The sequence below is a fragment of the Chenopodium album genome, chromosome 12 (genome assembly GCF_948465745.1).
Source record: "Chenopodium album chromosome 12, dcCheAlbu1.1, whole genome shotgun sequence".
NCBI classification, from domain to species: Eukaryota; Viridiplantae; Streptophyta; class Magnoliopsida; order Caryophyllales; family Amaranthaceae; genus Chenopodium; species Chenopodium album.
In genome coordinates this window covers 2,874,914-2,888,830 of record NC_137845.1, presented here as the reverse complement: position 1 = coordinate 2,888,830, position 13,917 = coordinate 2,874,914, and the positions used below count along the sequence as shown (strand labels likewise).

The 13,917-nt window shown below is 37.6% G+C and overlaps 1 protein-coding gene and 1 pseudogene across 1 annotated transcript; both read left to right on the top strand.

Moving 5' to 3' along the window:
• Positions 1-725: 725 nt before the first annotated feature.
• Positions 726-2,886, top strand: LOC145571607 (scarecrow-like protein 30 pseudogene; annotated as a pseudogene).
• Positions 2,887-4,262: 1,376 nt separating this feature from the next.
• Positions 4,263-7,993, top strand: LOC145571606 (sucrose synthase-like). Its single transcript, XM_081630638.1, has 13 exons — positions 4,263-4,339; positions 4,514-4,622; positions 4,706-4,857; positions 4,955-5,147; positions 5,224-5,559; positions 5,655-5,750; positions 5,844-6,017; positions 6,113-6,229; positions 6,318-6,484; positions 6,594-6,818; positions 6,901-7,464; positions 7,574-7,712; positions 7,961-7,993. Exons 1-13 carry the CDS (start codon positions 4,263-4,265, stop codon positions 7,991-7,993), a joined length of 2,382 nt encoding a protein of 793 aa, XP_081486764.1.
• The last annotated feature ends 5,924 nt before the right edge of the window (positions 7,994-13,917 follow it).

The window sequence follows — 13,917 nt, the reverse complement described above, 5'->3', positions numbered from 1 at the left end:
TTAATCTGACTAAACTGATTGAAGTTGAACTGAACTGAACTGAACTAAGATGAGCTAAACTAAATTGTTTATGAGAGAAGGAAATAAGAAACTTATCTGAATTGATTGGAGCTGAGCTGAACTAAACTGAACAGAACATACCCTAAATCGATCACAAATTTAGCTAAATCAATCAAATTAAATTCCTCATTAAAAAATGTCATGCAACCAAAAGTGGCGTACGGAGTAGCAGTCAACTTAATGTTGTTGAGTCGTTGTTCTTGTTTAAGTAAGCATGTTCTAGGAAGTTTCTTGGTTATTTGGTTAATATTAATAATACTCTGTATTAAATTATGTCATACTATGAATTCTTGAATTTCCACCCTTAAGGATTTTTAATCCTATGTATATAATCACATCAACATTTCTTTCGCATGATTAGATTTTAGATACCTGAATCTATGAGTTAAAAGTCAACACTTCCACAAATGTCTATCCTTTGACTTTTCTTCAAATTTCTGTTGAGATTTCTACCTTTATCTTTTGTTGTTAGTCTTTTGACTTTATTCAATTTCCCCCCTTTTATCGATTTAAACATCTTCTTAATTGATTTTACTTGTTGATGTTTATGTTAGTTTGGATTTTGGTTTTGTTATTTCATTGCACACCAACTGTTTGATATTTTGTCTGTAAGAAACTCCCTGTTTTTGTGAAAAGTATTGATTTTTTTTTGGTTTTTTAAAAAAATGTATTTTGTTCCTGAAGAAGGGTATCCAAGCTTTTCAAGCTCTGAAAGATGTATCAATGGAAATGGGTCTTTTCAAAACTATGGTTTATATGAAGAACCCATCTCTGTAAATGACCCACTATATGATCAATACTATCAAACCCATGAAAAAAATTCAGAGATACCCGATTTTTCTGATGCATGTCTTAAGTACATGAATGATATTCTCATGGAAGAGGAAATGGATGATAACCCTGCTACTTTGCAGGATTATCATGCACTCCAAGCCACTGAGAAGTCATTCTATGATGTTCTTGCAGGGGAGACATACCCGCTTTGTCCCGATCAAAGGCCGTTGTCAGATGATCTCAACACAAACTGCAGCAATCAAGGGAGTAGTGGTTGCTATGGTGTCGGTGTCGAATCCAACTGGCTGATCCATCAAAGTCTGTCAGAAGGATTTCAACACATTGATGATACTCATCATGTGTTGGAGTCAACTTCAGAGGGATCTGGCTCTAGCAGTAGCTTTAATTGTTTGAAAGATGGGGTTGCAGACTCTCCTGTCAGCACACTATTTGTCAATGAGTTGAGTTCTGTAGTCAATTCCGGGATTAGTCGGGCATATAAGGAGAAGAATTATGAGCGTATTGGAGATAGTAGGGAAGAACTGGGTTATGGATCTAGAGGAAGGAAGAATCTTCATAGAGAAAGTACTGGTCAGGTGGAAGAAAGGAGTGCAAAACAACTAGCTACTAATAATGAGGAATATTCGGAAATGGAGAAGTTTGATGACGCGTTGATGATTAGTAAGGAAGAAAACAATGATATATTAACCTGTATCAGCAATAACGCAGTTAAGGATGCCAGTCAGGATTCAGAGCAGGACGAAGAACCAAAAGGGTCCAAGAGTAAGCGTAGAGCAAAGCGTGGTAAGAAAAAGACTAGTACAGAAGTAGTGGATCTTAGGACTCTCCTCATTCAGTGTGCAGAAGCTGTATCATGCGCTGAGCTTAGAACTGCAAATGAGCTACTCAAGCAAATTAGGCAGTATGCTACGCCATTTGGTGATAGTGTACAGAGGATAGCACATTATTTTGCAAATGGCCTTGAAGCACGTATGACCGGTACAGGCTCAGAGCTATACAAAGCTTCTGATTGGAAGCGATTTTCATCCTATGATATCTTGAGAGGCTACAGATTATATGTTTCTGCTCTCCCTTTCCAACGGACCACTCATTATGTAGCCAATCAGACAATAGCAAAGTTGGCTGAAAAAGCACCGAAAATACACATTATTGATTTTGGCATCTTTATGGGCTTCCAATGGCCCTGCCTAATCCAAACTCTCTCAAGAAGACCTCTTGGCCCTCCAAGGCTAAAAATTACGGGAGTAGATAATCCCAAGAGTGGTTTCAAACCTGCACAGACAGTTGAAGAGACAGGTAGAAGATTAGCAGGTTACTGTGAGAGATTTGGGGTGCCTTTCGAGTTTCAGGCCATTGCACAGCGGTGGCATACCATAAAGCCAGAAGATTTCAACATCGAAAAGGATGAGCTTGTTGTAGTTTCCTGTCTTTATAAGTCAAGAAGGCTGCCTGATGAGACTGTTGATGCTGGCAGCCCGCGGGATACTTTCTTGAAGTTGGTAAGGAGCTTAAATCCTGATCTATTCATCAATGGTGTTGTCAATGGAACATTCAATGCTCCCTTCTTCATCACTCGGTTCAGGGAAGCACTTTACCACTACTCTTCTTTGTTCGATGTGTTTGAAGCTACCATGCTTCGTGAAGATCAGCAAAGGCAACTGATCGAAAATTACTTATATGGTAAAGATGCCATGAACATAGTAGCGTGCGAGGGGAGTGAGAGAATTGAGAGACCAGAGACTTACAAGCAGTGGCAGGTGCGCCACAAGAGGGCTGGATTCATGCAGATATCACTGGATCAAGGAATTGTAAATAAAGCAAGGGCAATGGTAAGAGCAAATTACCAGAAGGATTTTATGGTGGAGCAAGACAGGCATTGGTTGGTTCAGGGTTGGAAAGGAAGGATTTTGTTTGCCATATCCTGTTGGAAACCTACTTAAATGATCAAAGTGAACATTAACATGTTATTTTATTCTGTTGTGATTCAATGCCAAAAATATGTTAATCATTCTGCTGCATCAGAAATGAATATAGGAGTAGTAGCTGAAATCAAAATTACTCAAAACTTTTTGTAGTAATTTCAAAGTCATGTATTGGTGCTGGTAAATCTAAATTCAATTCTATAAGATACAGACCTTTTCAGCTTTTCTCTTTCAAAATGGTTGACAATTCAATGCTGTCTTTTTATTTGGTTTATAGGATTATTGGTGACTTTGATAGGTACCTGGTGATTCCTGTGCCTAGATCAATTTTTATCTTTTTATCTTTTGGTTTCCCGACGCTGCCATCTTATGTGGATCTTCCAGAGTGCATTCAGTCCTGGTGGTTCTGCCGATATCTAACTGATCTAAGACAAGCTAGCAGAAAAGATTTTTCTGGGCATTTATGTCACATTTTTTATGTGAGGTAATGAAATCTTTGATAAGTCTGCTAAAACATTCTATGTGATTACTAGTTAGTGGTACACCATTGCAGTATATGCACCTTTCAGTGCTAATCCTATGACAGGATGTTCATATTTCAATTTCAGAATGCAGCTCGTTTGTAGAAAGCATTTTGCTCGAAGTTGCGTGAAAAATGCAAATGACAATGATCAATTGCATAGATTCTCCAGGTATGTAAAGTTGCTATGAATCAGAAGTGCACTGATTTTCTGAGTCAAAAGTTGCATTCTGTTTTATCATTGGTTAGCTTCTAAAACTCTGTCAAGCTGTTGGTATAAATCTGAAACCGCCTCTCTTAGTCAAAATTTACTAATTTATGCTGATCATTTTTGATAAGTTACTTTATAAAACATGTCAGCTATCTGTGAGCAGCCAAGCAGTTTACCAGTGAAGGCAAAATTACCATTGAATCCTTGGCCCTCCCAAAAGGTATGTCCAAACTAAAAAGCTCACTTGCTCATGTACAATGCATGTGAGCTTGAGAATGTGAGAGGTGTGATATTACACTCAGGTGTAGGATTGGTTCGAGTAACATAGGGCAAAATCTCCACGACAGGAAAGTAGTTTTTGACAGAAATAATAGAAAAATTATTGAGATTTGCACGACTTATTATCTCTTTCTTGGATAGCACTATAGCAGTGAATCCTCCTTGGGCAATATATTCAAAGGAATATATGCATATATGGAAACTTTCATATTATTATCCGACTAGGATTTAGCTTTTTGGTAGAAAATTTACACGTATAGTTTTCTTGCAGTGTAGATAAAATATCTTTAAAATATCACATACAGAGCATGTCAGCATGAAGGTAAGAAATTTACCAAAAATACTTCTGATGATTTTCTTCGGACAAAGGACTCATCAGCTATAAATTCTAGAATCTTTCATCCTTGTTCATACATATTTTTTAGCTGCTTATAATTTCAATTGTCTATTATTTTTCCCTTCTTCAGTCAATAAAATGGCTGCTAATCTTAAGGCTCGTTTAGATGAAGCATTATCTACTCACCAAAATGAGATTCTCATGTTCTTCTCGAGGTGATTTTTCCTTGCTTTGCACATCTTGTTACGGAGGTGGAAGGGGATGAGGGGGTAGACTGGTGGCATACATTGTATCAACTTAGTACTTACATAATTGTGATGCTAATGCATATAATATGAGTTTAAATTTGATGCTTAATAATGCTTATTAATCTATGAACTTTGATGCAGAGTTGAGACCCACGGAAAAGCAATCCTTCAGCGTCAGCAACTGCTTGCTGAATTTGAAGATCTGAATCTTGCTGATGGGTTTTTTGCTGAAGTTATTAGGTCTACTCAGGTGCTACAACCTCACTGATCCCTTTTTTTTTTCATGCTGAAAGCAATACTGCTTTTCTGATCTTCTTTTTTTTTTCTTTGCAGGAAGCAATAATTTTCCTTCCATCAATTGCTCTTGTTATTCGTCAGAATCTGGGTGTCTGGAACTACATCTCTTTTGACATCAAGAATCGTGTGTTTAAGGAACTGACAACGGCAGAGTTTCTAAGACTCAAAGAGATGGTGATCGATGAGAAGTAAACATTATTATTTTTAACAGACAAATACACCCACTATTTATAACCTCCTCCTCAACAAGGATTGTTTTGTTAATTTTGGTTTAATATGATGCAGCTTGAAGGGAAAGTTTGTACTCGAACTGGATTTCGAACCATCCTGTGGATCATTAAACCTTCCCTCTCTTCCCCAGTCAATTGGGAATGGCGCTGAGTTCCTCAACTGCAACCTTTCTGCTAAGATGTCCCAAGGCGGAAAAGGCATGGTTAATCTTCTTGATTTTCTCCGAGCTCATCACTACAAAGAGAAGGTAACAATGAAGCCCACTACTTCATTAATTAATGGCTACTCAAAGTTTGATTAATTTTTTCTTCTTTTGGGTGCAGTCTTTGATGTTGAATGACAAAATTGAGGACCTGAATGCTCTTAAGTCTGCATTACTTAACGTACAGGAATATCTACTCGCCCGACCTCCTTCTACTCCATACTCTGACTTTGAGCGGAAGCTCCAGGAGATTGGATTTGAGAGAGGATGGGGTAACAATGCTGAGCGATCTTTGGGCATGATCAGCCTGCTTCTAGACCTTATTAATGCTCCTGATCCATCCACTCTCGAGAGGTTTCTTAGCAGAATCCCTTTGGTTTTCAACCTCGTAATTCTATCTCCTCATGGTTACTTTGCCCAGGAAAACGTCTTAGGTTATCCTGACACTGGTGGCCAGGTTCATCATCATAACTTAGAAGCAACTGATAAATACTTTGTATTACATTTTCTTCTTTTTATTCAGTTCATGTATTTCTTATGTATGATCTGTAGGTGGTATATATCTTGGATCAAGTTCGTGCATTAGAGGCTGAAATGATACTACGTATTAAGCAGCAAGGACTTGACATAATCCCGCGAATCCTTATTGTACGTTCATGTTTTATTTCCTGTATTTCTTGGCCTAATATATACAACTACTTGCTCATTTTTCCTATCTGCTAAATTTTACATATATACAAGGTCACTCGTCTGCTACCAGATGTGGCTGGTACCACCTGTGGGCAGCGCCTTGAGAGGGTTTATGGAACTCAGAACTCTGACATCATCCGTGTGCCATTCAGAACCAAGAAAGGAATGGTTAAGAAATGGATATCAAGATTTGAAGTATGGCCTTACCTAGAGACATTTACTGAGGTAAATAGCATATATGAATCATTCATATTATTTTTACTCTTTACACCCTACAAATTTAGAAACTTTAATGATAGAATCATATTTTTTAACCTTAGGAAGTGGCAGATGAACTTTCCAAGGAGCTGCAAACCACGCCTGATTTGATAATTGGAAACTACAGTGATGGGAACATGGTCGCCATGCTTTTGGCACATAAACTAGGAGTTACAATGGTGTGTTCCCTTGATTATATAATCCCGTCTTTGTTTATAGACTTATTGTTGGAATATTTTCTCTCATCTATCATTGTTATTTTTTAAGTGCACGATTGCTCATGCTCTGGAGAAGACAAAGTATCCAAATTCAGACGTGTATTGGAAGGAATTCGAGGACAAGTACCACTTTTCCTGTCAGTTCACAGCTGATCTTATAGCCATGAACTACACAGATTTCATCATTACTAGTTCATTTCAAGAAATTGCTGGAAAGTAAATGCCCTCATTTCTATCATTGCTAAGCAATTTTTTGAGTTTTTCTGCACCAATTTTTTTTTTTACTCTAGCTATGTCATAATATTTATGCCCCTTTATTTCGCAGTAAGAACAAAGTAGGACAGTATGAGTCTCACATGGCGTTCACTCTTCCTGGATTGTTCCGAGTTGTCAATGGAATTAATGTCTTTGATCCCAAATTCAATATCGTGTCACCAGGAGCTGATGTGTCAATTTACTTTCCATACACAGAAAAGGAGTTGAGATTTACCCAACTACACCCTGGACTTGAAGAAATGCTATATGGCTCTGTTGAGAACAAGGAATACATGTAAAATAATCTTTCCCCCCACACTTAACAAAACTTATCTTATTACGTATTTAGATTCTGAAACAGTCATAATCTGACACAGGGGTGTGCTCAAGGACCGAAACAAGCCAATCATATTCTCTATGGCAAGACTTGATCGAGTGAAGAACATCACAGGACTTGTAGAGTGGTATGGAAAAAACAAGAGGCTTCAGGAATTGGTTAACCTTGTAATAGTGGCTGGAGACCGGAGTAAAGAGTCTCAGGACCATGAGGAAAGGGAGGAGCTAAAGAAGATGAATGAACTCATAGAAAAATACAACTTGAATGGGCAGTTTAGGTGGATTTCTGTTCAGATGAGCAGGAAGAAAAATGGGGAACTTTACAGGTACGTAGCAGATACAAAGGGGGCGTTTGTTCAGCCTGCTCTCTACGAAGCCTTTGGGTTAACTGTCATTGAAGCAATGACCTCAGGATTGCCAACTTTTGCAACTTGCAATGGCGGTCCTGCCGAGATTATAACTCATGGCAAGTCCGGGTTTCATATTGATCCATACCAAGGTGGTAAAGCAGCTGAACTAATAGTTGATTTCTTTGAGAAGTGCAAGGTTGATCCTACCCATTGGGAGCTTATCTCAAAGGGTGGACTAGAACGAATCCAGGAGAAGTAAGCCCAATATTTATGCACAATGCAGTTTGTTAATTGTTCTCGTTCCCTACTTTGATTGTTCTATGCCTACTTTCATTTTGCATCTAATTTGCTCGAAATTATGCAGATATACATGGAAAATTTACTCAAAGAAGCTGCTTACACTGGCTGGGGTTTATGGCTTTTCGAAGTATACTTCTAAGCCTGATAAGAGCAAGGCTAATCGCTACATTGAGATGTTGATGGCCATTGGGTATAAAAAGTTGGTAAGTTGATTATGCTCATCTATATGGGATCTAAACCTGTCATTAATTTTTATTACTCCGTACAAACATACACCAAATTAGAATTAATGACAGTTATAATCCGTTTTCAGCACTAGTATAGCAAATCGTAATGGCACTCTTTAGTTTTATTTTCAGGGTGTCTTACAATTTCTAGTATCTAATAGCACCTAAATTACCTTCATCATGATCCGAACACTTTTTGATGTTTTCTCTTTGCACTTCTTCAGGTGGAATCAGTCCCTCTTGCTGTCGAGGAGTAAGTTGTAAAGGATATAAGCTGTGGTGCACGTTGTTACGAGCCTTGTTTCCAGGATGGCATAATTTTCTTTAGTTTTGGTCTTAAGTTTTGTATGTCCTTTAGACTTTCTGGAGAGTGTCAAACAAAGATTCTGATTATATAATAAACAGAAAATTCAATATTTGAATAAAAAAAGATAAATTCTTAATGAAAATCAACATTGTAATGCTTTGACCACAGCTCGCTCGTCTTATTGATCTTAATCATGTTTATGCCGGCTATGATAGAATATAGATTGATATGTGGATTATAAAACTTAAATTGTACACGTAATAATTAGAAATTGTATTTCAAATGTAATAGTGAACTACTTTTTTTTTTTTTTTTAAAGAAAATGTAATAGTAAACTTTTAAGTTTGTGTGATATTGGTTTAAAAAAAAAAAACAAAAAACAAAAAACAAGCCCCTCAACCGGGCAAATCATTCATTCATAGGAGAATCAGCATTCAAAATAGGTAGAATACAATTCGGGAAATTCGATTCTCACACACAACATTCACTTTAAGGGGGCGTGGGTTAGAACAATGGACGTGATTTAAAAGCTGGCGCTATTACACGTGTCAGAATTAAATTGTCCCTTTTCATTTTCTGGAAAAAAATAAAAAACACCTTCGAGGACAGTATACTGGGGCAATCTTGTTGTATATTCTTTGTAGACTAGAGAAGTCTAGATCATTCCAGGACAGTGTACATAGAGAGGAGTAGATTAGAATCGTGTAGAACTCTCTAGATTGACCTTGTTCTAGGACCCTCCATTTGAGGAGGTTAGAACATTCTAGAGTAGAAGTCTCTAGGTCTTGGGGAGCACTATAAATAGGGAGCTTCCCCCTCGTTTGTAGATCCATCCACACAATTGTAAAGTCTCTCAAGCAATACAAAGCATTCTTAAGCAATCTTCCTTGTTCTCTCTATTGCTTGCTTACTTAGCCATTTCCAAGCTTCACTCACTTAACTTTGAGCATCGTATTTAGCTTTGCTAAGGTGCTTTGCGGATCCTTGACTAGAGTTGCAGGAGTAATTTTAGTAGGACGCGTGCAAGAACTTGGGGCAAAGAGTTAGCATGTGACATGTAATAGTCCAAAACCTACATCATGATTTTTTTCCCTTCAGTAACCTGTATTCCCTTAATCCAAGCGTTCTGTTGGCGATTTGTGTATTTATACACAAATCTTCTCGACGAAATTACCTGTGTCATATTTATAAGTCCTCTTCGTGTACGGAATGCACGGTGATTGCTCCAGCACCACTGTTAACCCCGCAAGGACACCAAATAAAGAATGGAGAGTTGATTCCGACTGGGCACAATTGGTGCGTTAGGATCAAATGTTTCGAAAATCTTGTTACCACAAACCAAACATCTCAGATGTATTAACAAACAAAGTCTGTATTAAATTTATTTTTTTTAAACAAAATCGTATTAAATTTCGCATTAAAATAAATATTGTAAAAAGAAAAAAATTGTAGTTAATTCACGCTAACTAAGGGTTTAGGGTAAAAAAATAAATAGATCAAACCTTAACCACAAATTCAAGATTATGTCATCCTAATAATGGTTGCAACATATCAATGGTTTGACTGATTTCATCCACCAAAACCATTAAATTCACCCTGTAATTATTCGACAATTCCTGCCATTTTACAAGAAACAAATTAGTATGAAAGAAAAAGAAAATAGCAAGAAAAGAAGAGATGAAGATTGAAGATTTTAGGAACGAGGAGATGAAGATTGAAGATTGAAGATTTTAGGAACGAAGAGATGAAGGAGACGATTATTATATTGAGAAGAAACGTGGGAAAAAATAGCAAAAATGAGTAATAAAAGACGGGTTTTATAGGGAAAAAAACCGGAAAATGCAACTTTTTTTTGTAACAAGCCAAAAAACAATGGAGTTAAATGAATACTTAAGTAACCCTTGACCGAATCTAGTAATCACTACCTTATAACCTAATTAAGAAAAAAAAATCACTACCTCTAATTCAATCTTTTACATTGCAAGATACATAATGATATCAACAACTCGGTGAAAAAAATCATGACATGGGTGAATATATATCTTCAGCACGTTTCTGGTGCGGCAATGTGCCACATCAATAACCCCTCAAGTAACCTCTCTAATAACCCCTCAAGTAACCCCACTTAAGTAACCCCTCTAGTAATCCCCCAAATAACCCTCAATAACCCATCTAGTACCCCCCCCCCCCCAAGTAACCCCTCTAGTAAGTAATAACCCCACTTAAGTAACCCCTCCAGTAACTCATCTAGTAACCCCTTAAGTAATGCCACTTAAGTAACCCTTTTAAGTAACCCTTGACCGGATCTAGTAATTCCTAACCCACCGCCAACGGGAAACTACCACCCACCCAGAACACCACCATCATCATCTAACCCTAAGAAATTGATATTATATTAAACTTAATAATCACAGTTTTATCTATTTCCAAGTTTCTTTCTGTTCCTTGATTTGACAAATTATGGTGGACGACAAATCTTCTAAAAGCGCATCATCATCCTGTTCACAAATGTTCCTCAAATTATTCACAAAAATTAAGCCGCTAAAATCGAAAAGTAAGAAGAAGAATACAGTAACATCTTATTGCAATACTAGACGCCTTCCTTTTGAGCTTGAATATAACATTCTCGAAAGGCTTCCGGCTAAATCTCTTCTTCGTTTCCGGTGACGGAGTCACCAAACCACCACTACTCTCCCAGCAAAACCACCACCTCCAACGAACGAACCACCGACGAACGAACCACGAAGACGACTATTGACGACGGTTGTGAACTTTGTGTTCTCTGAGAAAATGAGATGTCTGGCTTGAAGAAGAAGAAAAGAGGAGAGAGAAGAGAGAGAAAAAGAATTTAAAAAAATTATGGCTGGCCACATGGTGTGGCCAGCCACATATGAAACTTTCAACTATTTTTTACGAACTTTTATGTTTATATGTGTTTGCTTACTCGAACTTATCAATATTTATTTTTAAGTTTGTGTGATATTTTTTTTTTTTGAGGAAATACTAGTTGATCTTCATGATCAACAAAAATTGTCAATCATAAGGGTGTAAATGAGATTTCCATCATTTAATTAGGGATGGTATGGTAAATTTGCCATTGACAATTGGCATTCTTGCCATTGACAATTGGCATTCTTGCCATATCACTACTCCAGCTCATAGTTACACAATTCACGCTGTTAACAAAACATTTTCCATCTAACTTTTTCTCTCCTCACTCTTCTCAATCTCTCAACAATGGAGGTAACTTCCAAGAGAAGAGGTCACTCAATCGGCGATTGATGTAAAACGTGAAAACACTCCACCACCATCACAACCACAACCATCATCATAACCACCGTCATATATATTTGATCTCCTCTCTTCGCCATCGACGACCTCACTTCTACCATTAACGACCCATCTTCGAAAATCAAGCTCAATGGAGGGAGCTTGAATGGAGGACATGGTCACCGACTCACTCTTACCCTTAGGGGTTGTTCATGCCATTAATTTCACCCTTAATTCATAGGGTTTTCGTTTAGATTAGGGAAGGTGGGTGGATTTCGGGGAATCTTCAATGGTGGTGTCGGGAAAGCTTCAATGGTGGTGGAGATGGGGAAGCTAGCTTCAATGGTGGAATGGAGGTTGGTGAAGCTTTAATGGAGCAAGAAAGAGTAGGAAGTTTCAATGGTTAATGTCTATTAACCCAATTGCAGTTACGTCAAATAAAATGATGCTTCATCTTGCTGATTCATCCAAGTGGGGTTCACAAAAGCTGAGGTGGAAAATATGATTGACAAATTATGTCAATCATGAAGATTAACTGGGCAAGCCCCTTTTTTTTATTTTTTTTGAAACAAGCCTTTCAACCGGGCAAATCATTCATTCATAGGAGAATCAGCATTCAAAATAGGTACACTGATCTGATTGGGAAGCATCTGCGTGACAATGGAGACCTCAAGACTTTGGCTGACCTTGTTGCCGAAGAACAAAGGAAGGGAAACTGCCTAGTTTAAACCTCAGCCAGACAAAGGAAGTGAAGGATAAGAAGGAAAAAGAAGTAAAGAAAAACTCAGTGAAACATATGCTTCTTTAGAGAAGGTAATTGAGGAAATAGATAAAATGACCCACGCATACAATGAAGGTATGTATATGAACATCTATGCAGAAGCCGATTTGGAGAAATAGAGTCCGATGATGAAGTTCTCTTAGCTTCTTCACCAAGAAGAAATAAAAATTCTGACTGGGGACTTGATTCGAGTTCTGCCAACCATATTTTTTCTCAAAGCCTCACTTTACCGACTATCAGCCGGTGAAGAATAAAGTTGTTACAATGGGTAACAGTTATCATTGCAAAGTTTGTGGTTTTGGCTCCATACGGATCAAGATGCAAGATGGTGTGATCAGGACTTTGTCTAATGTTCATCATGTTCCTAATCTGAAAAAAATATCATCTCTCTTGGCATTCTGGACTCAAAAGGATATAAGATTTCGGCTCAAGGTGGAGTATTCAAAGTCTCCAAAGGTGCTCAAGAAATATTGAAGGCCATCAAACATAGAAATCTCTATGTATTACAAGGATCTTCAATTATGGCTTCATCATACTCAATCCCGACTCAACAACAATGCCCTCATAATAAGGGTCCAAGTAAGTCACTTTCTTACTAAGTTTCAATCGGGTTTAGCATGTGACATATTCACTTAATGTCAATCGGGTAACATACAATGAACGCACATATAAAATTTGGTCCAAGGTGGAGATTGTTGGGTATGACCCAAATTTTATAAGCCCATTATTTTGGTAGAGTATTGTGCGTATTTTTGAGGCTTTCGGAATCTCTAGAATAATATTCTACTTGAATGTTCTAGAGCATTATTGACATTGGAAGCTATTAGCTAGAATATAATACATGGTTCGTGAATTTTCTAGAACGTTATGGATACAAGAATGATGGAGGAATTTCTAGAATATTCCGGCCCTTTCTTCCAAGCTCCATCTACACCTATAAATATAGGTCATGGGCATTCAATCATTGAATACAACACAACGTAAGAAGCCATACCATACACAAGTCTTCCTACATACTACACCTCCTTGTACTATTTACTTTTTTTTACGAATCCACTATTCCTATTTTATAATACTCCTTAGAGAGTAATATAGAGAGATTCATATTGTAATATAAACCCTTTAAGGGATACTTGTACTCTCCTAATTTCAAATAGTAGAATAAAAGTGCTCGTTGTTACATAACATCGTGTGCTCATTTATATTAATTGTTTCTGGAAACAGAACTCTCCTCGGGATGTTAGGGTAATAATATCAAGATGTCCTAAGGCTAAGTCCAATAACTGTTCAAACGTCCTTCGGCTCCGCCTTGCTGTCCGAGAGCTCGGCCTGCAAAAGAGAGAAGGTTAACTGCCCCGGGGGTGTGAGCCGGGAAGGCCCCTCCGATGCTTAAGTCAGCGAATGTACTTACTAGAGAGAAAAAGTAGAGAGAGAGTACTTTAGAGAGAGAAAGTAGAGAGAGAAGGTTAGAGAATTAGGAAAAAGTTACCATCATTAATGATTGGAGAGCTATTCATAGTTGAATTTCAAGTGGCAGAAGTTGTACTTAGTTGGACAGATTAGGGGTAAATCCGTACTTTTCTCTCACTAATGATGGACTAGATTATGGAGGGGTATTTTCGTAATTCTAGGTCAATGGGCTTAGGACAATGGACTTGACCCAAACATTAATTATCTTGCCAATTACCAATTCAATTTATACTTCTTAATCAAACACATCTTCACTTCCGCTGTGCACTCACCAACCCTAACAAGTGGAAAATAATGGGCTTATAAAATTTGAGTCATACCCAACACCCTCTTCATGCACAGAATCCATTGCA